Raw genomic sequence first — 25,325 nt, forward strand, 5'->3', positions numbered from 1 at the left:
GTTTGAGCCAAGGCTCCGTGTTGAAGGCCGTACATTGACCTATAATGGTTTACTTTTATAAATTGTTATTTGAATGGAGAGTTGTCTCATTGGCACTCACACTACATCTTCCTTTATCTATAGAAAGGTTTAAAAACTAACTTATTATTTAACTACGTCATCCCGTTTCCGGGACCAGATGAGATGTTCGTGCGCATGTGTAGCTTCAGTTCGTAGCTTTATTTCATAGAAGGCAGACGTGGTCTGTAATTGTAGCTTCTATAATGAAATATTTTATCACAATAACTACGAGGTAGTTATTTTTTTTTTTTTTTTTTTTTTTTTTTTTTTTTTTGTTGTTTAATATGTAAATAAACTCGAGGGGTTTATTGTTTATATTAATTTTTTTTATATTTTTCTCTGTTGTAAATTTACGATAAATAGACCGTTTTACGGCAGTTGATATTTGTTGGTGTAAACAATGGCGGATGCCATGCTCTCGAAAACTGATTCAAAATCCTTGAAGAAAGGTTCAAGTGCTTCAAATGAGGCAAAAGGTAAAAATCCTAAAAGAAAATCATCCGGTGATGATTCTCGTTCAAAGAATGACGATACAAATAGTTGTAGTAGTGGTGCAAAAATTGTCAGCTCCGGCGAGGCCGGAACTGTTGCTTCAAGACTTAAAGGTCTGAGTCAAAATACTGGCGAAGCTAGTAAAGAGCCCACTTTAGCTGAGGTTTTTTCAGTTCTGAAGAACATGCAACAGGAACAGAGTTCCCAAAAAACTGATTTTGTGTCTCTCAAGTCGATGGTCGACGAATTGTATTACGTTGAGCCTGAGGGTTACGATGAAAGCCAGGGTGCAGACCCTGAGGTTTATGATGAAAATAATAATGACAATAATGATCATGTTGGTGATACTGAGGTTGCAGAACCTCCAGCTAAAAAACAAAAAACTGTTGACAAAGAGGGTGACAATGTTTTTAAAGCTGCTGCTCAAGCTTATAGGTCAAAAGATAATGTTGATACAAGTGTAGATGACACTTTAGCTGACACGGTTAATGAATTTTTCCGTGAGGGAATATCTGATGAAAAATACAATGAACTGATGAAATCAGTAGCTAGACCAGAGAATTGTGTTTCTCTTACAAGGACTAGAGTAAATCAGCTCATTTGGGATTTACTCTCTCCTCAAACTAGATCTTTTGATTCGGTCATACAACAACATCAAGAGACTGTTGTTAAAGCATCATGTAACATTACAAAATTATTAAATATGTTGTGCAAACTAAAATCTGAATTGGGTGACGACTGTCAACAAGAAATGCAGTCTTGCATAGATTTGGGGATTGATTCCATAGCTTTACTGTCACAATATAACAAGATGACTAATATAAAAAGAAAGGAATATCAAAGATTTGATTTAAGTCCTGAATATCATCATTTAAGTTCACCCTCAATTCCTTTCACTGACATGCTTTATGGTGACAATGTCCATCAAAAGTCGAAAGAAATTCAAGACATGAACAGACTTGGTCGAAATTTAAATAATAATAATAATGCAAGAGGTAGAGGAAATGGTTTTTCTCGAGGAGGTAGTTTTGGTAGAGGACGAGGTTTTGGTAGAGGCCGTGCAGGGTCTCGTCGTGGTGGATACAGAGGTGGTCGAGGCCGTGGTTACGGCGGTAGAGGCCAGTATTCAAATGATCAAGGTGGTTCAAAAAACTTGAGAGGTGTTCCAAGTTTCCTGAGGAAGTAAATTATGCTAAACAGGTAAGTTTAGCGGGTGTCTCTGATATTAAACCTTTTACAGCAGGTAGATTGAAAAATTATGTTGAAAACTGGCAAAAAATTACTTCTGATAAATTTATTTTGGATACAGTTGAACACTGTCACCTTGAATTTATTGATAATTCAATACCCACTCAAAGTCTCACACCATATCAAAGAATTTTTGATAAAGGCCAGGAAAAGATTATAAATGACGAAATAGAAAATTTGAAAAAATTAGGTGTAATAGTGGAAGTTAAATTTGATACAGATCAATATATATCTCCAATTTTTACAGTTCCAAAGAAAAATACAAATGAGCATAGAGTGATTCTTAATTTAAAGGAATTGAATAAATTTATTATTCCCCATCATTTCAAGATGGACACTAAATGGCTTTAAAATTGGTGAAACCAAATTGTTTTTTCAGTTCAATTGATTTGCGTCATGCATATTATTCTGTTCCTATAGCAGAGGAACATCAGAAACTATTACGTTTTATATGGAAAAACACTATTTTTCAATATACCTGTTTACCAAATGGTTTGCTATCAGCACCTAGAATATTTACAAAGTTAATGAAGCCTGTTTTTTGCAACTTTACGGCAATTTGGTTATATGAATGTAGCTTATATTGATGACTCTCTTTTGCTTGGAGATACTGAAGATGAGTGCATAGAAAATGTACAAAATACTAATGATTTAATGGAGTGGCTTGGTTTTATAATTCATGAAAGAAAATCTGTGTTCATGCCTGCTAAACAAATTGTCTTTTTAGGCAATATTATTGATTCTGTATCTATGACAGTTGTGTTGCCAAAAGAAAAAGTAGAAAAAATTGTATTAGAATGTCAGAATCTGATCAAGAAAAACGTAGCTAGTATACGGTTAGTTGCCCATGTTATAGGCTTGCTAATATCCACTCTTACAGCTGTGGATTTTGGTCATTTATATTACAGAAATTTAGAAATTGAAAAGATTCAGGCTTTAAAATTTTCATTTGGGAATTTTGATCAAAATATGACTATAACATTTGCCATGAAAGCAGATTTAAAATGGTGGGTTGAAAACTTACATTGTCAGAAAAGAGTCATTAATAGGAAAAATCCAGATTTTTCTATGACAACTGACGCCTCATTAAAAGGCTGGGGTGCTTTATTTAAAGACCAAAAAATTCAAGGAAGATGGAATGATGTTGAGCAAACTTATCACATAAATGTTCTGGAATTGTTAGCCATTTCTTATACTCTGAAGGCTTTTTGTAAAAATTATTCAGATATACATGTGAAGATTTTTTGTGACAATTCTAGTGCAATTGCTTATGTTAACAATATGGGTGGTATAAAATCCAAGCAAATGAATGAAATAACCAAACTTTTGTGGGTTTGGTGTATTGATAGAAATATATGGATTTCAGTAGAACATATTCCTGGTAAATATAACGCTGCAGATGTTGAATCAAGAAAAATTGACGATCATTTAGAGTGGATGCTTGATAAGCAAGTTTTCCATAAATTAGTGGAGATTTGGGGTACTCCAGACCATGATTTATTTGCCTCTAGATTAAATTGTCAAGTTAAGAGTTTCTCGTCGTGGAAACCTGACCCTGAGGCAGTATTTGTAAATGCTTTTAGTATTTTATGGTCTGATGAGGTATTTTATTATCTTTTCCCCCCTTTTTCTCTAATTAGTAGATGTTTACAGAAAGTTCAGAAAGACAGTGCAGAGGTTCTGATGATTGTACCATTATGGCCGACTCAGGCATGGTATCCAGTTTTACTAGAAATGTTGATAGACTTTCCAAAAATGTTGCCTCGAAAGAAAAGACTTCTGTCCATTCCAGGAACGGAAAAGATTCATCCTCTTCACAATCAGTTAAAGTTTCTTGCTTGTCGGTTATCAGGAAAAATTTGGAAAACCAAGGCATTTCAGACAAGGCTTCCAAAATCATTTTGGCGTCTTGGCGAGACAGTACGAAAAAGCAATACTCAACTTATGTCAAGCAATGGTTCCGTTTCTGTAGTAAAAGGAAAATTGATCCACTTCAACCAGCTTTAAATGAAGTCTTAGATTTTTTAACAGTGCTTTTTGATAAAGGATTAAGTTATAGTACGATAAATTGTGCAAGATCTGCATTGTCAGCCTTAGGAATAATGTTTAATGGAGTGACAGTTGGCTCTAACGCTACAATCATCAGATTTTTAAAAGGTGTTTATAATTTGCGACCTTCAGAACCTAGATATAGTGAAACTTGGGACGTATCTAAAGTTTTTAATTTTTTACGGAAGTTATCTCCCGTAAAGTATATTTCGTTGAAAGATTTAACATTGAAGTTAGTAATGTTAATTGTTTTATCCACGGCTTGTAGGACACAGTCGTTGTTTTTGCTATGTTTAGACAATTTAGTTAAAGGAAAGGATAGTTATACTTTGTTTTATTCAGGTTTATTAAAACAGAATAGACCTGGGTTTAATGTACATTTTGTTGAACTTTTTGCTTATCCTCCAGATAGGAGATTGTGTGTTTTTACTGTTTTAAAAGAATATTTGATGAGAACAGCTCAAGCTCGTGGTAATAGTCAGAAACTTTTTATAAGTTATGTGAAACCGTTTAAAGCCGTTTCAAGAGAAACAATTAGCAGATGGATCAAAACTGTGATGTCTAAATCAGGAATTAATTTAAAATCTTATTCTTCGCATAGCGCTAGATCAGCAGTTGTTTCTAAGGCTTTCCATAATCTGATTCCTGTGGAATGTATTTTACGTAGAGCTGGTTGGACCAGTGAAAAGACTTTTGCTAAATTCTACAAGAAGCCGATCGAGTCAGATGAACAATGTTTTCAGAGAGCTGTTCTGAGTACATAGAACTTTATTTGTAAATGAACTTTGTATATAGGAGGGATATATTTGTTGTTGTTTTTTTTTTTTGGAGGTTTTTAATATAACTTTTTGACTTATCTCAGGGCTTGTGCTCTTTGAAGTCTCATCTGGTCCCGGAAACGGGATGACGTAGTTAAATTCCAAAACTAAACGAGACTTACCTTGGTAAAAGTTGAAGTTCAGTTGGAATTTAACGTAGTCATCTTTAGTTGTAGGGATCAGATGCCCTCCCGATATCCCTCCCTCTTTTTTGTGATGTTGTACTTAGTACTTTTGTATGCACAAACCCTTCGACTTTGAAGACTGAAGCTACACATGCGCACGAACATCTCATCTGATCCCTACAACTAAAGATGACTACGTTAAATTCCAACTGAACTTCAACTTTTACCAAGGTAAGTCTCGTTTAGTTTTGGAATTAGACCAGACAAACAAACAAAAAAATGAGTATACAAAAAAAAAAAAAGTAAACAAATACACTCACATAGATGTACATTGTAAACAAGAATGGGAATGTATGTAATTGCCTAGGGAACCAAATAATTTATTTATATTTTGTATACAATTTCATATTTTTTCTATTTTAAACTTTTATGTCCAACCCATAATTTTGTTTGCATTTCAAATATTGGGTGTCTGACACACATTTTCTTTCATTACAGATTCCCTGTCAAGCATATTCTGTTTTTAATTTTTCCGCCATCCTCAATCCTGTTTTAACTTTGTTAATGATTTGGGATTCAAACAGTCATACAAATCAAACAATATCTCTGTCTTCAAATATATTAAAATAAGTTTTAAATCAAGCGGGTTTTAACGTTTTAACGGATACCAACATTTACCTTAACCTGAAACGACAGTCTAACACAACAAAGAAAAACAAAACTTAATCAAAAGACATATCAACAATACAAGTAAGCATACATTTAATCTATGACACAATGTAAATATAATATTAATACAAAAGCTGGGAGATGTAATACAATTTCAGAGAGACAACAGAACAGTTAACTGATATGAAATTCCTATTTTAACAAAAAACGTCAGAGTTCGCAATAAAATTATTCTTATCCGCAAATAATTGTAATACACATTATAAAGTTGCATTAATAAACAGTTTTGTGTTATGTATTTAACGGTTTAAATACGACAGAAATTAGACAGGAAGAATCTATAAAATCATGTAATAAGTATCTGTTTAATAGCACGTACACATTTTAATAGTACTGTTCACACAGTCATTTTATAAATAACTTGCAAATAATATGTGACTAATGTCTTCCGTGAACCGGTCCGCAAGTCATAAACTCAAGGGCAGTCTATAAATAAAACGATACTTTTAGATAGATTATTATTATTTTTTAATTTTATTCATTAAGCATAATAAGGAAACATATGCTATCTTAATATTGAATGTATGTTATTTGAATAGCCAAATGAAATTAAGGCATATATAAATCATACGGTCTATCTTCTTCAAATATAATAAATAAAAGTTTTGTTTATTACAGCACACAATTTCAACTGCATTTTTTCCAGCATACTTCTAATTATTAAACATCTTGGATTTGACCATACATTGATTTTATTTACACAAAACGTTTTCGTACCCACGGTTGTCGAGGGTTGTACGCATGGTATTCAAATCCCTTTATAATATCAACTCAAAAATAAAATAAATAGGAAATTATACCAGTCTTTAAAGAAGCAAGGAAAGCGATTCGTATCTGTTTCTTTTTCTGTAATTTTTGTTTCCATAATTATAATATTCGAAATAGCGAAGATAACTTGCGTTCGAATTAAACATTTCATGATCCATTGTGAAAAATATAAGTTAATGATCATTTAGAGGCAAAGATTATGTCTGGGGTTGTATTTTTTTTTGTCTATAAAACCTCAGTTTTCTATATGTTCATTGTTTTTGTTTTTTTGGCAATATGATATGTTGATACAAGTGTTATTTTCCTCCTTAAATATATACATATACCTTCTTGTACCTATGTCTACCTTCACAGTAAGTTCTGTACCTTCACTGTGGACTATTTAATAACCTATTTATTACATATCATTTCTCCAAAATTTATAATGAAAACAATATAGAATCATGACAAAAACAACATTTGTAAACAAGAACAATATCAATAAAGTCTCTGATTAAATAAAAAAAAAGAGCAAAATTATAGAATAGTATTTCCGAACAAGATGTCAATCCTTCCTTTTATTATGAAAATAACAGCAACACTATATATTCAAAATGATTTTTTTAAATTGATATTCTTATTTCAAACAATAAAAAAAATTAACATTTATAATCAAATAATTCAAAATTACAATAGTGGTAAATGTAACCGAAATAACAATACATACCTTTTAAGTTTGGTTTCGCCAACTCAGATTTGTAATATGTCAAATATGTTCTATGGCATTACTAATATATGTTGTTAAAATGTTAATAATAAAGAAGCGCGATGGTGAGTATGTTTAATCAAGTTGTATATGAAAAGCTATATACTTAAAGCAAGCATGAAAATATACAAAACACCAACAAAGCAACAACCCCCTCCCAAAAAAATACCCAAAATTACATTATAACTAAAAACAAGACAGTATTATTAACGGATTTTAAAAATATCAGTAAATGAAAAATGATCTCACTACGTCTTAAATATATTTCTTTCTGATCAAATAGTAAATTTGAACAAGTTGAATGCTCAGCGTATCTGTGATAACAATTTTAACATGTTTGTATCTACATATATGATATTGATGAAGTGTCTGCCTGATTATTTTATAAACTTACTGTATAAGCAAAGCTTGTCAGAGAAGTAAAATGATACCATGACGAGGATGTAAAAAGTGCGGAATCTGATCTTTAGCAGTTGTTGTTTATTAATGTGGTTCATAAGTGTATTCATTTTTTTTAAAGGTTAGACTTTTGGTTTTCACGTTGGTTTTCCCGTTTGAATGGTTTAAAACTAATAATATTTGGGGCCTTTATAGCATGCTGTTCGGTGTGAGCCAAGGCTCCGTGTTGAAGACCGTACTTTGACCTATATTTTGTTTTAATTTTTTTTGTCTCAATATTAGGGATCTGATACCACATCTTTTTATAGCTAATGAGCGCCCTTGTGCATATTTTTGTTTACTGAATCGTAGAAAATCGTCTTATCTTTGTCGTCAAAAAGACCATAAGAGAGAGGTCAAATTAAAGATTAAAGCAAAATTAGTTATATGTTTACTGAACCGAAATGAAAGATAATAACAACAATATTACAGTGGACCTGCACATGTGATGGAATGATTGATATTTTGCTGTTCAATAAGAGACAACAGAGTTTACTTCCGCAATCTTACCAGACGGGATGCGTATTCATACTCTCGCTCAGCATGGGTAAAGCTGCCGTCTGAACATATTTCTAAACAGCATTCAATCATTTGGGTGAAATAAATATAAACTTACTTATCCTAAGTCTATACTTTGCATTTATTCTTCCAGGAGAACATGTATTATTCCACTCAGCTATGCATTGAAAAACGACAGCCGAATAGTCATCTGTGATGTTATATGATAAAGTAGACTGACGACTATACTGGCAATCCATTTTAGTTGCAGGCTGCTGTATTATATTACCAGGATAAGGTATGAGCGAAGTGTCGACACCGATACGTTGATAACACCAGTGAAAATCTGCCGGTGGTGAGCCAACCGTCCCATTACAAAACAAATCTACAACCGTTCCAGGTGAGAATAGGAAATCATTTTCAAATGGGTATTTAGTTGATATTTTGACTGTTGTTGACTCAACTGAAAATGTAGATGTTTTGAAACAAAATCAAACAGCACATGCATTTGTTTAAAAAAAAGTGAAAATACATATAAATAAAGGTTGGTAGTCTCATGATTTCAATTGTCTATTGGAAGCGTATTATAAACGCCTGTCTATTGTCTGAATATTAAATCGTTATCTAGTTTTCCGTTATCAATATAATAAAGGTTACTTTAAAGATTGGAAAGCATTAGTTGTAAAAGGATTCGGACTTTCTAAGAATATTTAATACTAGAAGGGAGACAGAAGATTCTAACAGATGTCCAAACTAATAATCCTAAAACAAATTGACAATGTCCTCTCGAACAACATAAAACGACAAAAAGACAAACAGATTATAAAACAAAGAAAATTAAGAATCCAGTAAAAATGAATATATATTAGGTGCCCCAATATTATATTGTCACTAGATCCTGCTCCTGATGTGGCACTAGTTGTGTTGCACGTGTAAATACGAACCCTGTGATAAGTCTAATTCGGAAGGTCATATTTAAGGAAAATAGAAAGGGATTGCAATTACAAAACCAGAGCTAATCCGTCGTAAAACATGAAGCAGATATTCCATAATGGTCAACGAACTCGTGATGGCGTCCGTAAAGTTTTCGTGTGGATAATTTCAACTTCACCTCTTGGAACTCTTTGTTTAATAGCGCATTTGTAAGCAGCAATACTCTACCAAGGAAATCCTGATACAAATGAAAACTCTGGAATATCGTATCAACTGGGAGATATATACTCCATATACAGACGCTGTTTGAATGGTGCTACATAGAAATGGAAAGTTCAAAATTAGGAAGCCAGAATCATCTCAATCTCTATCGAAAAAATTTTACCTTCCGGACTAAACACGCATATTATTGTAAAATGTTATCATAGAAAATAAGAATTTTCGTTAATTTTTTCAAACAAATTTCATATTTTGCAGTAACATATAATTAACTTAAAATATAAATTTATTCGTTGATAGAAATGCAATTTACGCGTTTTAGGGTAAAACAGAATTACCAAAAAATCTTTAATTTTGAAGTTTGTCAATTATATCACTTGGGTGAGCACAATTTATCAAAAGGACATTTACTCAATTTAACGTACCGGTTTAACAAAACAGTATTTTGAAGACTATATTTTTGGCACTATACTGATTGTTTTAAATGCAAGTTTCAACTGTATACATGTTTTAACGTATTCTTCTGCTGAAACGAGTTTTTATTGAAAAGGTCGAATACCGGTTGAATTCGTTTAATTTTTTTCACATTTTTATAAAAAGTGTTAAAAAATTTCTTATAAATTTTATGATGACGTTTTGTTGAATAACGCTTTTGAATCGAGGATGACCAAATATCGATATACAAAGTCATCAACATATTTTATTCAGCTTGATTATTATCTAAAATTAAAAACGATATATTAATATTTTATGCCCAAGATTGAGCTGATTTACCTGATAGATTCACAGTTCCGTAAGATGTTTCAGAAAACGAATTAGAAGTGTAGTAACTAATTAAACATTGATAGCTTCCTCCATCCCCACATATCATATTGTCGGCTGGAATAATTAATTTCAACTTTGCTTCTGATGCAGGATAAATTACAGATTCATTCACGCTTGCTCTTGATTTGAAGTTATTGTCACTCCATGTGACAAGGAGAAAACTGTTGTTAATACCAGCATCTGATGAGTATGCTATCGTGACAACATCTTTATAAATGCCAGAAATGTTTTTCAACAGTTTAATGTAATATACCGAATCATCAACAGAAGCGTTGAATGCAAGTTGACAGTTCATCTCGAGGTTTTCTTTTTGGTAGATAATGATTGACGGAACTTCGAATTTGATGTTTATACTATTGGTGCAAATAACTGCAAAAAGATAAAATATTTTAGAATAAAATAAATCATACCATCACTAAGAAATCATATAGCAATATTTTCATGAATTTCACAATTTCAACATCTCATCTCAAAATATAATTAATCTTGTAGTTTTGTGTTTGATAGAGAAGTTAAACGTATCAATTTGGAATATTTATTTTCCTCGCCAAAAAAAACCAAACCTGGATAAGAAATCATTTTAAAGAAAACTGTAAATTCACTCCATATTTTAACGGTTTTAAAATTCTTTTAAGAATCCCACTTTAAAATAAATAAGGCCGACATAAAAACCGGAGGATGTATAGTATGAATACATAGGTAGCACCTCATGACAAAGACAGAAAGACAAGATGAAAACTATATTGCGATAAGAACAAACCAATTAAACATATAATGCTATTTTACGATAAGGTGTAGTTTAGAAATGGAATATACGTCTTAAAAGTGTACAGCAACATCAAAAGTAGGTAAGAACATACATATTGAGCGTACATACAAACGTTCATTCCATATAAACTACCCGATATAAACCTATCCTTTAATATATCGTACAAACTGGACTACGTTTGGTTAAAAAATTAGGATATGCATTGCAAATCGTCCTCAAACTGTACTACCTTTTTATAATTCTACAGAATTATTATCAATCAATGGAGAAGGAAAATGTTATCCGCTAAATAACAAAACCAAATAAGACTATAAAGATATTAAAAACTATGTCATTTTGTGTCGCATAATAGTTTTTTACGCCTCATACGTAAACGGTAGAATAAATCTTTTTATCTTTCTATACCAAATATATTGTCTATTGGATGATTACTTTATAAGTATTAGAGGATGCTTGGTAGAGAGGCTGTCGGTCTTTGATTTGAACAGGACGATGATAGAATCAAATACCTTTAGAATTCGAGCCGAGCACGCTACCACAAGACCATAGAGACGGGAATGAATATTGAAAAAAGTCCATAATCACATGGCAAAATAAAATAACAAAGCGCATCAAAAACGAATGGACAAGAACTAGATAAACATACACATCCATGTACGAATATATGTATATTCAAAACATTATGAACAAGCCCATGTAGGCATAATACACCATACTCTACCATTTCCATATATCTATGTTTAGTTATCACATAATCTCGGTAAAACCCTTATTTTATATATAATTTTAAAGTTTTAAATTTGAAACGGGACTGATGAATTGACGGATGCACATAGTCGAAACTATTATATTCCCTTGCTATTATAAATAAGTTGACAATCAAAATAAATGCTGCAGCATTAAAGGTTCCACAATGGCGTCAAATAACACATAAAAACTCGCCTTATAACCCTTTCGTTTTAATAATTTTTACAAGAAGTAAAAACATTAAATAAATAACTGATTTAGAAAAGTGTAATAATTTTTTCTTAAGATTAATAATAATAAATCTTATTTCATAAAATTCTACGGGAAGTTGACAAAGTAATACAGGATAGATACATCAATAAACTGAATTTCTGTCTCTGACAATAGTATTTGTAAGTAAGTTATAAACCTATGCTTAAAAAATGGAAATCTCGTACACCATTTACATGTTTGAACTCCTGTTTGAACTTAATAACTTATAATTCAAAAATAATAACATCATCTTGCTGCAGATTTATTTAATTAAGATTTGAGTAGTTTAAAGAATTCATCTTTTAAGAACTATATATATCACGGGTGTCATTCGGTTTAACGAGAGAAATGATCGTGAAAGAATATTTAACGGCTATCAAGTATTGAGAGACGATCGTTAAAGTTCTGGTAACGGATCGTGAAAGACATTTAATGTAAATTCTAATTCAGAATCTTTGAAATAATCGTTTAATTTTCAAAACGCGGAACAAATCCGAACAAAAAAATATGTCTGTCAAAATGGTTTAACTTCCACAACTGTGAAATAAGATAAAGAAAATATGCAGTACTTTATGAAAAAACACAAAAGGCGCAATGCATGTCTAAGAAATTAATTACACATAACACACTTTTTGTACCTATAATGGTCATATTTCAGTTTATCATGATATATTTGAAATATAATCTTTGGTGCAGTAAAATTAAAGTATGTTCTTCCCTTATAAGTATTAACTTGTAAATGAAAACCTTGAATTTGTTGAATGTCCATCAAACTTGATCGTGAAAGATCAGGCAACGCATTATTTTTATCGTGAAAGATAATGCGTGACCAGACTTAATACTAGTAATCAGAAATCAGTATTTATTTTACCATTTGATAAACCTGCAGCTCGTTGAAGCCTGTAACTATTTTGATAAGGATGAACATTAAAGCTATTGTTTTTTTTATTCAACAATTTACCTCGAATGTTTCAAAAAGACCAATAATTAAAAACGTGTCTAAATAAGTGTGAAAGATTCAGCTCTGAGAATCGGTCTAGTGCAATTCAGAAAGACCGACACTATTTAGCCAATAATATGGATATGCAACGTTTAAACCAAAATGATATCCATAAAACAAAAACTTACAGCAAAACAGCATCTTTCATGAGTAATTTGAGATTGAACGATAACCAACATTTTGTGCAACAGTACTTTCTTAAGTTCTTTTTACACAACGCAGATGTGGATTGATTTAACTATATACTACAAACTATAGAATGCCAGATCGCAAATGCTGTAATATCTCGTCTTATTTTCATATGATAGTATATTTGTTGAACGTCTATAATATCAAGGGTTTTCCTAGAAGTGTCAAATGCGCTTAAGATTGTCAATGGTTCATAAAAAGAGTTCAATGTCAGATGAACCTGCCATACAGATCTCTACAAATATCCCGTACATCAAATAAATGTGTTCCAATCCTTACAGTGCCTTAGAAACTGACAAAAGTAAAAGTTATGCTTGGCCAATTAATTCGGAACATAAAGTCAAAAGTATATGAACCCTGACCGACAGTCAGACATAGACATCTTACTATCATTCAATATATTAAATACAATTGACGTCATCATGGTCATATATGAAACATGCATACAGACATGTACACATTATACACGAATTACCTTGGCGCTATAGCATACAGGTATATATCTGAAAGGCTAAATAACATAAAACAAACATTGCCGAATGATGCATAATAATGAGTTCGATGTTAGTTAAAACCTTGCAGAAGTCGAAAATCTACACCTTACAATCATAACAACAGACAGTTATCCTTTTTGTTCAGTTCAGTATTTTTGAGATTTTACTTATCCTAAAGCTTAACGAATCCGCGATACGGACTTGACCACAGCAATGAATCTTCATCAATGAAATGAGGCAAATTCGGGGTCAGCTGAATCCTGTCTGACGGACATGTAGTTTATAGGATCCAATATACAAAATGTGGGTATCTATAACTCGTGATAAGTGAGTACTTCACATGACAATAAAAAAGCTTCATTCTACAATCTTTTTTACATTTCATTTTCTGAAAATATTAATACTTTGAAATGCTTAAACCTATTGAGGATGTTGACCTATCTAGCTTTTCTAAATACCAATAACGAATATTAATTATGATATAATTGATGAATAATTTGAACGTTTTCGTAGCATCAGATCTTTCACGATGCTTTTCACGATCTTCAAAAATGCGATACGTGATCTTTCACGTTCCGAAAAATCAATTTTTGTGTAAATAGTTCTTTATTTACCAAGTTTCAGATTATGTTTATACAAAATAACTATGAGAAGTATTTGATTAATTCAAATAGAATGCCCTTATTCGGATAAAAGTAGTTTTTCTAGTCGAACTTGTGAAAAAATCATGTTTGTTTACATTTTTTATGTCATTGAAATGTCGAGAAGCAATCTGCCTTTTGTTGTTTTGTAATAACTATGTACTTTTAAAACTGGATCTTCTCACATACTGATCATAATGTTGAACCATTTTGACAGACAGTTTTATTTTTTTGTTAATTTGTCTGTGTAATTAATTAAACTAGAATATTTATTGACCTTTCATATGTCTTCTCGATTAAATGTCTTTCACGATCCGTTACCAGAACTTTCACGATCGTCTCTCAATACTTGACCGCCGTTAGATATTCCTTCACGATCATTTCTCTCGTTAAACCGAATGACACCCGTGTATATGTATTGATCAACTGAAATTACCTAGTAATTATCGGTAACTGAATAAATTGCTCCCTCAAACGTTTGTTAATAAATCATCCAGAAAATACGTATAATAGATTTAACATAGCAGAATGGGTTATGTTTTGGATAACATTATATTCAAACAAAATATGTGCTCGCCTCCGTCATGCGTCAATGTAATAGGTCGAGAAAAGTTCCGATAGACGGTTATGTTCACTAATGTCATTTTATTGCAAACCTCCAGTGAAAGTTTGTCGAAAGAAAATAACTGGGAAAGTGGATTATTGCACCTCTTTATCAATAATGCTAATTCACCTGTCGTATGTTTGAGCTACATCAGTTGACAGCTAACGAGAGGCATAATTTACCAGAGGGTCATTCATTGAATGCTTCAAATGCATAAGTCAAAAATAAGCTGACAACGCCATGGCTATAAAAGTAAACGACCAACAGAAAAAAAATCGCACAATCGTACACAAAACTTAACGAAGAACACTATAGACTGAACAACACGAACCCCACCAAAAACCTAGGGGTGATCTCAAGTGCTTTGACAGGTTAACAAACTCTGCTCCATATTGGGCACGCGTCGGGCTGCTTACAAACCCAGTAGTTAGTTTAATTGGGTAGGTCACGTTTCTTTAAGTTGCAATGTTGTTTGAATACAAGATCTGCATAAATGAGCAGTGACTTTATTGTTTTGATAGGTGTTTATATGTACTCACTGAACACTTCTGTATTTAATGTTAAACATATCCACACAACTAACTTCTCAAACAGTTGAACCATTTTGACCTGTACCACATTTACTTCCACTGTAATAATTGAATGATCGGCACACTGCCGTATACAAAGATTTATTTTCACCTGATGATAAAATATAAAACTTTTTGAAAATTCCGTCAATGATAAGGAAGCAATTAAGTTTAAAAAGTAAAAAACTTCCTAAATGAATGAGGAAATAATGTGAAATTAAGATTTAATCTTGAGCAGTGTCAAGTTATAAGGTTTCTTTGTTATAAATCAAAGAAGTGTAGATATTTCCTCCTTTATTTCTCTCATACAGTCTGGATTAGATATATAATATTAAAGTTATATTTTTCCAATTAAAGTACCAATTATGATTTTTGGGGTTATAGACAATCATTACACTAAAAATGAGGAAACACTATAAAAGTACTGATACCACATGTGCCAAATAGGAAGTTAAATGCTAATTTGAAAGCAGTAACCTGCACGTGATTTTTTTCTTTTTTTTTTTGTAGACAGTATCCTTATAATATAATCAATACAAATGCCAGATGGAAAATTGTTTACACATAGCAAAAACACACGAGTAGTATGAAGTAGCTTTGTTAGGGAGCTTATCATTGTCTTTAACATATTGCCTTTAGGAAATTTAAAAGGTAGCATTAAAACAAATATATGACATAGATTAACACCCTCAATAAAAATGAATTAATGTGTATCTGAAAGTATCTGAATTGGATAAATTTTATTTTGCTCTTGTAATTTTTGACGTTTCTAAATGACGCCTTTACGTCAACGTCTTTATTGCTTATGTCGAACACAATCAAAGTACAGTTAGATGCGTTTAAGTAATATAAAAAGGTAAGTTTTTAGGTTGTATTGTTGGAAAAAAAGAGATATGATAAAGAAAGTTTTCGAAATGAAATACTTTTCAGTCATTAATATATTTTTTAGTATTTATATGTTTGAATTTTGACTTACATATTTAAATAAGAACTTCAGACTTGAAGTATGTTCCAAACTGCCAAAATAATCTCAACTTAAATTCTTATCATTATCAGAAAAGTATAAGCCAAGACTAATATAAAATGTTGCTTCTGATAAAATTGTTACTAGATGTATTTTACAAAGATACTTATATGCGTTTAAATGTTTTCGTGTAAGGTGCCTGCTCGTATCTAGTTCTTTTTTTATATTAAAAAACAACACGTTAAATGGCCATTTTAAGTCAAATATTATATCGTAAGGATGTTCGACTAGACATTCATATATATATATTGATAAATTTATAAATATCATATGTATTTGTACTGTAACAGATGGCACTCTTAAGATATTGTGGGATATATTCATCCTGTGGTGTCAGTTAGAAGTGGCTTCTTATCCACTAACTTTTAAAACTGTTGACTGTAAATGCCCGTAACTGCTAATCCGTATATTGAAATCTCGTTTACATGGTGGCCGGTATTTTTTGTTAATATTTTTATCGTCTAATAAAACAAAGATTTAAAAAAAAATCCTTTTAAACATACATTTCAAGATGCTTGATTTCATTTCATTGATAACATATTTGATTGTCTTTTCTTCGTTTTTGCTGTTGCTTTGTCTGTTTCTTTTAAAGTTTCAATATCCTTTTGATATCTTTCGCCTCCATGTCTATGAATGAACATTGCTGCAGCGCCTATATTTAGAGAATATATACGCCATTGTGTATTTAAAACGTGTCTCTATTATCAAAACATAACTATCAACCAGTGCATCGGAAAAAATAGTTATCAAAGGTATCAGGCATATAATAATATACACCAGATGCTCGTTTTGCCTACATAAGACTCTATAGTGACACTCAGTTCAAAATATTTATTAACCCAAACAAGTATGGGGTTATACGAAAGACCAGAAAAAGAGACAAACCTATTTGAACCCTACATCAAATCACACCAACTACCAGTATCTTACTTCTCGGAAAAATTGTATGCATTAATTTGTATTTTAATCTATCGAGTTGTCTTTGAAAGGTACATTTTTAACTTTAAAAAACCCGCTTATGGCGGTGCTTTTTAATTTAAATCAGAGTTGTGTCAGCTTTTTTTCAAAGCAAAATAATAGTTACAATCTTAGTTGACAAAGGATTTAGCGAATGAGTCGAGAATTGTGTTCATTTGAAGAAAAAGAAGGACAGGTTTTGCCATAACAGCCAGGCACCGTGTAATCATAGTGCTTAACTTTTGGCGGACTGATTTGTAAGGATTTCAGAATTTTGGAAGTTTAGACTCCACATCTTTTGTGCCCTAAATAAATGTTATTGCCTTTAACTTCATATAAAGTTATGTTAGAGAAACGCAGTTGTTTGAATTCATCATGAACAATACAATAAGATTCATATCATATCCCACAATGTGTTTGTTGGTGATTGTTTAATAATGCATGTAAAGGAAATTATTTTTTAAAATAAAAAAACATGTTGACCTTGTTCTGCTTTTTCTAATAATAGTCCTTCAATATTTTTATCTCATTTTTCATTAATTATCCCGGAAGAAGTTTTAGAAGTAGGTCAAACAAGGAAATGTTTTCTGCACAAAGTATCATAATTCATATCCTCATATTTGTAGGACATTAAAACGGCAAATACAAACATGACTGAAGTAAATTCGCTAGCTTTGAAAGCGCAGGTTCCAAAAACATGCAACATGTGCGAAGAAACAATAGAAGTTAAATATAGATGCTTAGAGTGTAATTTCATTTTGTGCGAGAGATGTCGGCGTTTTCATGAAAAGATAAAGACGATAGACTTTCATCACATTATCAATATCAAAGATGACAATGCATCTTTAACGAAGTTGTTCCACATTCCAATTCTTCCATGTTTGTTACATAAAGAAGAAAACTGTGTACTGTATTGTCTGGATTGTGAGGAAACAGCCTGTACAGCGTGTATATCAATCAAACATCAAAAACATACATTAGAAAATTTAAAAGCCTACTATTTGACAAAAACATCAGAAATAGAAAATGGTAAAGACAGAATTGAATTAAGTATACTTCCAAGTCTCATCAGAAGGTTGAAACGTCTTGAACATCTAATTATTTTTCATACACACAAGTATGAAAAGGCAAAGCAGAAAATTTACAAATGGGAAAAATACATGAAAGATTCAATAGCCAACGTATTGGAAAAGCAGAGAGAGGAATTGATTCAAAGACTAGATATAAATTTCACTGAAACCAAAGAAACCATTTTGCCAGAAATATCAAAACTGAAGAAAGCTAAAAGTGAAATAGAGGATATTCTTATCAACATTGATACAGTCATGTCGTGTGGTGACGTTAAAAGAGTCAACGATGTTAGAGGATCACTACATTCACAGCTTGTGGAGATTAAAAGTCATACGGCTTTGAAGATTCGAACCAAAATAGGTAACTTCTGTGAAAAGGAAATAGGGGCCTTGCCATTATTAGGAGAAATAAGATTTAAGGACATATTTCAGATGAAACATGTATCGTGTATCCAAACGAAATTAACTTGTATAGACAAAATTGTATCATTAGAAGGTGGTTTAGTCTTGTTAAGAAATTTAGAAAACAATATGATTCATGAAATAGAAATAGATAGCACCAAGAATACATTTAACGAACTTGACAATTTTGAATTGGATGTTAAAGACATTTCAGCTCTTAATTCCGGTGATATAATATTTATTTCACCAGACAAATCCGACATTAGAACTATCACATCAAAACTTATCGATTCCAATCCTCGAAAAGACTTCTTTGACTCAACGACATTTTATCAAACAAATCCACAAATTCCGACAGCTATTCATGTTTCACCAGACAATAACATAATTATATGCACAGTCGAGCCTAGTCGAGAATCAATTCCAATGGATGAACCATGTCATGTTGAGATATACATTCTGACATCATTGGGAAAACAAATCTCACATTTCGAGTTTAATAGAGATTTGTTCTGTTTTCCGGATAAGATAAGTTCCATCGATGAAATGATCTGTATAGCTGACTCGATTTCTGACTATTCCAGTCGAGTGGTAACACTAAACAAATCAGGGGAAGTAAAATGGATATACGGTGATACCAGCACGTCGGTCATTATATCTGATATGGTACATACACCACTCGGTAACCTAGTAATTTTACAAGTATGCCAGAGTAAACTTCAAGTTCTAGACCCTGATGGTGGACGTCTCCGTATATTAGATTTGACCAATCTTAATATAACTCATCCCTACTGCCTAAGTATTTACAACGACAATTATATACTTGTTGGCTGTGGAGCAAACGACAGCAACCTTCATATTCTTGAATACATTGAATCTTAACTGAGAACTAGGAATTATATGCTAAGTCGGTCCAAGTGACGTTTTTAGTACATGATGATTATTTGAGGAGGTGTTGCAAGTATGGATGGCTATTGCAGCTTGATATTACAACGTTGGAAAGCCATATACATTAGAAAAAAAATAATCATATAACTTTATGTTCTAGTAATTGTCAGTACTTTCAGATCTGTACATTGTGCCTTTAGAGTTTTGGCCAATTTGTTTTTGATTTCTAATATGTATGTCAATCATTTTTCAACACCCTTTTGTCTGTTTTGTTGTGCTGTTACACTGTCTCCATTTAAAGTATGGTTGGATGCCCGATATCATGTTTAAACCCGCATCATTCTGTATGAGTGGTTATTGTTTGTTCCTCTATTCTATATTTTTTGTTTTATCAATTGTTTTGTACATAATTAAAGTTGCTAGGTTCTAGCTCATATATACATTTATGAATAAATAATGCATCATATTCATATACATGTTTATATGATCTTGTTTTGGTCATTTGGTATATTTATATTTTTTTCTTCAAAATATAGCTTTTTGAAACATGTTACAAAGTTGTAGAGTATGCGTGTTATGTCGATTGAAAAGAAATATATATATATACGTAGTGTTCAATTTAGACTTGTTTATATTTTTTCGTTTGGGCTTGTATAATATTTTCCGTCCGGTTTATATGATCCGTTCATCCTATTGACTCTTAAAATTCAAGAGTCTATCTAAAAATGAGGATAAATTTTATATGGCCTTCCAAATGCCGTTTCGATCCCTAACATCACTGAAGAGACATTTATTGTCGAAATCCTGATCTGGTGTACAAAAAAATATTAACACCTTATGTTCGTGGCCACAAGTTACTTGTTTTTTTTAGTATTAAATTTATATTAAGATCCACTTTGTTACATCTTGTGATCAATTTTATTTGACAATCGCCAATGGCAGTCAGCAGGATTAAAGAACATCAGTTGTTAGACCTGTTAGTCAAATGCGTTTTGTTTAAATATACTTTTTCACTTTTTTGGTCTTTTGGAAAATGTTGTTTGTGCTGTATTTAGACCCTTCTACAACGAAATTTGTTTACATGCACACGTATAAAAATTGCGGTTTTTATCCAACCCAATCATAGGTTTGAACGTAGTTTTCAATTTAGACTCGTTTATATATATATATCATAAGTACGTCTGAGTCAGTGACAACTCTACAACAGATGTATCCATCGGATCGCCATCAATGATGGTGATACATGGCTGTGTACATAATGTATATACAACTCGTCTAAACATCAACCCAACAATGTTAGATCTGTAAATTTGCTTTCGCAAATGTTTGGTTCTTCCCTCGCCGGGATTCGAACCCATGCTACTGTGATATCGTGACACCAAATCGCCTGCACTGCAGCCGTCCCGCTAGACCACACGACCACCTGGGCTCTCAAAAAAAGAGCTTTCGCTGGCCGTGTGTTAGCTTTCCTCGTCAGTTTTAATTTAGCGGCGTACTACAGTACATGATATATAAGGCATGAAGATGTTAATATATCATATATATATAATAAACCCAGAACTAGCTAATAAAAAAGCACCTGAATAAAGAAAAACGTAAAATTACAAAATTGCTGAACTCCGAGAAAAAATGCAAAAAGAAAAGTCCCTAATCAAATGACAAAATCAAAATCTCAAACATATCAAACGAATGGATAACAACTGTCATATTCCTGACTTGGTACAGGCATTTTCTTACGAAAATAGTGGACTAAACCTGGTTTTATAGCTATCTAAACCTCTCACTTGTATGACAGTCGCATCAAATTCCAGGAAACCGTTCAGGTACTTTTATTGTTACATTATTTTTGTCTATAATATGACCCCTTTTAAAACCTTATGTAGTTCATGATACTAAAATGAATGATCATATGAAATATCGTTTGATAAACCATTGAAATTAAAAACCGAACTAATACCCTTTTCAATAAACAAGTTCGTACGTTTTGACCAAAGCTTTTGTATAACAAGCTCTCAAACGGAATTTGATGAGACTGTTGTGCAAGTGAGAGGTTTAGCGTTTTCTACATTTGAAAATGCATGTACCAAGTCAGGAATATGACAGTTGTTGTCCATTCGTTTTATGTGTTATGTCATTTGATTTTGCCATGTGATTAGGGGCTTTCCGATTGAGTTTTCCTCGGTGTTCAGTTTTTTTATGATTTTTCTTATTTTTTCTTCAAGTTATTGATTTGTACATTCAATCATAATAAAAAAAACTTTTCAATCTAAGTACATGTATTCAATTTGCATTTCCCGAAATATAAATACGCAATTCAAACTCTGTTTTGTTACCGTAATGGATTAAACGGACTGAGGTTGCCAATATTCAGATTAACAAGACTGGCAGGGGTTGCATACACAAGTCTGATAGAAGATGAGTTTGCAATATTTTAACAAATACTGAATGTTGAAATGCTATCACATTTGTCCCAGAGTTATCGTTCTTCTTGCATATTTAACATGAAGCTTACGTCGCACTTATAGTGTGATAACAAAAGCAAAATATTAATTGTTTTAAAACATGACATAACGGACAGAACAGAAATGAATCTTGTTGATATCAATGCGCATAGCATGTGTGATAAAATACATCAGGTTCGATATATACAAGGCTTTGAAACAAAATACATATTACAAGAATCAGACATTCAAAACTCAAAAGTCGAGAGAATCTGACAACACCGTAAAAAACGAAAGACGACAAAATTTAAACAAGTTAGAAAACCCTTCTAAGAAAACTGAAATAATGATACTCTCAAAATGGGAGGTATGAGGTGCTCCAGAAAGATGAGCAAAGCCTGCTCCACTAATATCACCTTTCGTGTTGCTCATAGTAAGTACTTATTCGTTGATAATTCTTTATTCGGTGATGTCACAATCAAAGTATAGAGGACTAGATTGTGTTTACGATAATTGTAACAAATCCATGGTTATATGTGAAAAAAGAATCAAAAGCGATTAACCAACCCGTGGTTCCATTCAAAAATCTTTTGAATGGGCCAATTGTTAACTCTTGATTCAATGGGTTCTTTGTAAGCAGCAACCCTCAATAAAGCAATGTATAATAGGAAACAGAAAATCTGAATTATCGTATCAGCTGGGTATAATTATTGTCTACATTTGAAAATTCCTGTACCAAATAAAGGCAACAGTAGTATACCGATGTTCAAACTCATGAATCCATGGACAAAAAACAAAATCGGGGTAACAAACTACAACTGAGGGAAACGCATTAAATATAAGAGGAGAACAACGACACAACACTACAAACGAACGACGCAACGTTAAAATGTAACACATACAGAAACGAACTATAATATAACAATGGCCATACTCCCGACCTGGCACAGGACACTTTCAAAGAAAAAAACGGCGGGTTGAACCTTGCAATGTTTCACGCCAAACCTCCCCTTCTATAGCCATGTGAAATACAACACTATGATGACAACTAAACACTACAGGACTACAATGTAAATAAATTGGAGAATACAATTGACAAAGAAACACACGCGTTTTGTTATTTGATTTTGCCATGTGATTATGGACTTTCCCAATTGATCTTCCTCTAAGTCTATTTTTGTGATTTTACTTTTTACACGAACAACAGCCAACAAAAGGCAACAAATTGAAAATGTTAATACGCCAGAAGTGCATTTTATACACACAAGATTTACTAGTGATGCCCAGATACAAAAGTTTGAAAGCCGAAACAAGCACAAAGTCGAACAGCATCGAGGACTAAAAGATTAAAAAAGTTGTGCCAAAAACGGCCAGGGTTTTGTGTTAGTTACCAGAACATCCTTATCATTTAGAATAATTTATACTTTTGCAAACAGAAAATTTATAAAATTAAGTCAGTCAAGTCAGGATTATGATAGTTGTTCGTTTGATGTGTTTGATCATTTGATTTTGCCATTTGATTAGGGATTTTCCGTTTTGAATTTTCATCGGAGCTCAATATTTTTATGATTCGACTTTTTACTTCATATTCAGGCGCTGCTGCAATGTTGTTGTACAGTCCATTTTTGTATAATTGTTCTGGCGTGACTCGATATTTATACATCCCGCTATTGTGTTATTGTGCTATGGTTATTTTTTTGTGTTTTTGTCTGACATATTTTTGCTTAAGTTCTGTTTCTATGAAGGGTCTTTGTGCCATTTTGCTTTCTTTGTTGGCATACTTTAAAGGAATCAATATTGTAACTCAATGTTGACTGCTGTACCAAAAATATTGACAGTTTTGCCTATTATGTCTTTTAGTTTTGCTCAAATACTGATGAACATATAAATAAATCTTTTGCTACCTGTAAAACCAGGTTTAATCTACACATTTCTACACAAAGAAATTCTTGTACCAGGTCAAGAATATGACAGTTGTTTCACATTAATTTGATGTGCTTGAGCTTTTGATTATGCCATTTGATAAGGGACTTTCCGTTTTGAATTTTTCTTGGGAGTTCAGTATTTTTGTTTCTTTCTTTTTGCTACATAAATATGGAAAGTATAAAAAAATGAGAAGATAAAATCATCCAATTTGTCGTCAAGATTTGTTTTAAACCGATCCTCATTGACAATAGGTAGACTTAACTGTAGTATCATTTATTTCGAGTTAGATGGGATAGATGCATTCAACGTAATCACCAAACTTTACCAAGTGAGAGCACACAATCTCTTTATAATAGTTATCAAAGGTATAAAAGAATGTGATGTTGAAGGATAGTGATTGTTTCTTTTTTCCAAGAGAAGTTTCTGTATGAAGTTTTTCTCATATTTATACAGGATCAAGTCGGCAAAATAAGGGAGAATATCTTCTATTTTAACAGAAATGATGTCAAGAAAAAAATCAAGTATCTTGATGATCAGTTTCAGACAATTTTATGTGTAAAGCATTTTTGTTTCGTTCAATCTATTTTTTTAAAGTTTGAAAAGAGGTATAATAATGTTAGTGTAGAGACGACAAATGTTGTGATACCATTAGGACTGAGTTTGTAAGTACTCTAACAGATATTAAGATTGTTCAGTAACGACATCTGATTATCGCCGGCCATAGAGTAGGTGTTCTCACAGTAAATCCCGGTACCGCTAACATTGATGTTGATGTGAAAGAGGTTTCGTAGAACACTTGGCAAACCCAAAAATAAAACATTATGTTTAAAGACATTTTAGCGAATTTGGTATCCAGTATATTGAAGAAAGATCAAGTTCCTAATCTTGGCCCTCAATGCTCTTCAACTTCTTACTTTATTTGGCCTTTTAAACATGTTTTGATTCGGGCGTCACTGATGAGTCTTATGTAGACGAAACGCGCGTCTGGCGTAAATATAAAATTTAAATCCTGATCTATGATGAGTTTAATTGCAACCACTGGGTCGATGCCACTGCTGGTGGAGATTTATTTTCCCGAGGGTATCACCAGCCCAGTAGTCAGTAATTATGTGTTGACTTGAGTTATCATCGATATGTTCATAATTATAAATTAACTGTTAACAAAACTTTGAATTTTTGAAAAACTAAGGCTTTTCTGCCTCAGGAATAGATTACCTTAGCTGTATTTGGTAAAACTTTTAGGAAGTTTTGGTCTTCAATGCTCTTCAACTTCTTACTTTGTTTGGCCTTTTAAACATTTTTTTATTCGAGCGTCACTGATGAGTATTATGTAGACGAAACGTAAATATAAAATTTTAATCCTGGTATCTATGATGAGTTTATTTGATAAAATTCCAAAGGAACA

The 25,325-nt window shown here is 32.1% G+C and overlaps 2 protein-coding genes across 3 annotated transcripts; one reads left to right on the plus strand and one right to left on the minus strand.

Moving 5' to 3' along the window:
* Window positions 1-411: 411 nt before the first annotated feature.
* On the plus strand, window positions 412-5,043 carry LOC143064843 (uncharacterized). 2 transcript variants are annotated; one of them, XM_076237979.1, is made up of 2 exons: window positions 412-1,752; window positions 3,441-5,043. In XM_076237979.1, the coding sequence occupies exon 1, from the start codon at window positions 461-463 to the stop codon at window positions 1,736-1,738; it is 1,278 nt and encodes a 425-aa protein (XP_076094094.1). In that variant the 5' UTR covers window positions 412-460; the 3' UTR covers window positions 1,739-1,752; window positions 3,441-5,043. The 2 variants fall into 2 exon arrangements, with proteins under 2 accessions (XP_076094094.1, XP_076094095.1); XM_076237980.1 differs by having other exon boundaries at window positions 3,444-5,043.
* Window positions 5,044-5,537: 494 nt separating this feature from the next.
* On the minus strand, window positions 5,538-18,520 carry LOC143062573 (uncharacterized). The gene is made up of 4 exons (XM_076234235.1): window positions 18,428-18,520; window positions 15,183-15,402; window positions 9,897-10,316; window positions 5,538-8,433 (listed from the first exon to the last, which is right to left on the minus strand). Exons 1-4 carry the CDS (start codon window positions 18,518-18,520, stop codon window positions 8,060-8,062), a joined length of 1,107 nt encoding a protein of 368 aa, XP_076090350.1. The 3' UTR covers window positions 5,538-8,059.
* Window positions 18,521-25,325: the final 6,805 nt, after the last annotated feature.

This window comes from Mytilus galloprovincialis, chromosome 2, assembly GCF_965363235.1.
Source record: "Mytilus galloprovincialis chromosome 2, xbMytGall1.hap1.1, whole genome shotgun sequence".
Classification (NCBI taxonomy): domain Eukaryota; kingdom Metazoa; phylum Mollusca; class Bivalvia; order Mytilida; family Mytilidae; genus Mytilus; species Mytilus galloprovincialis.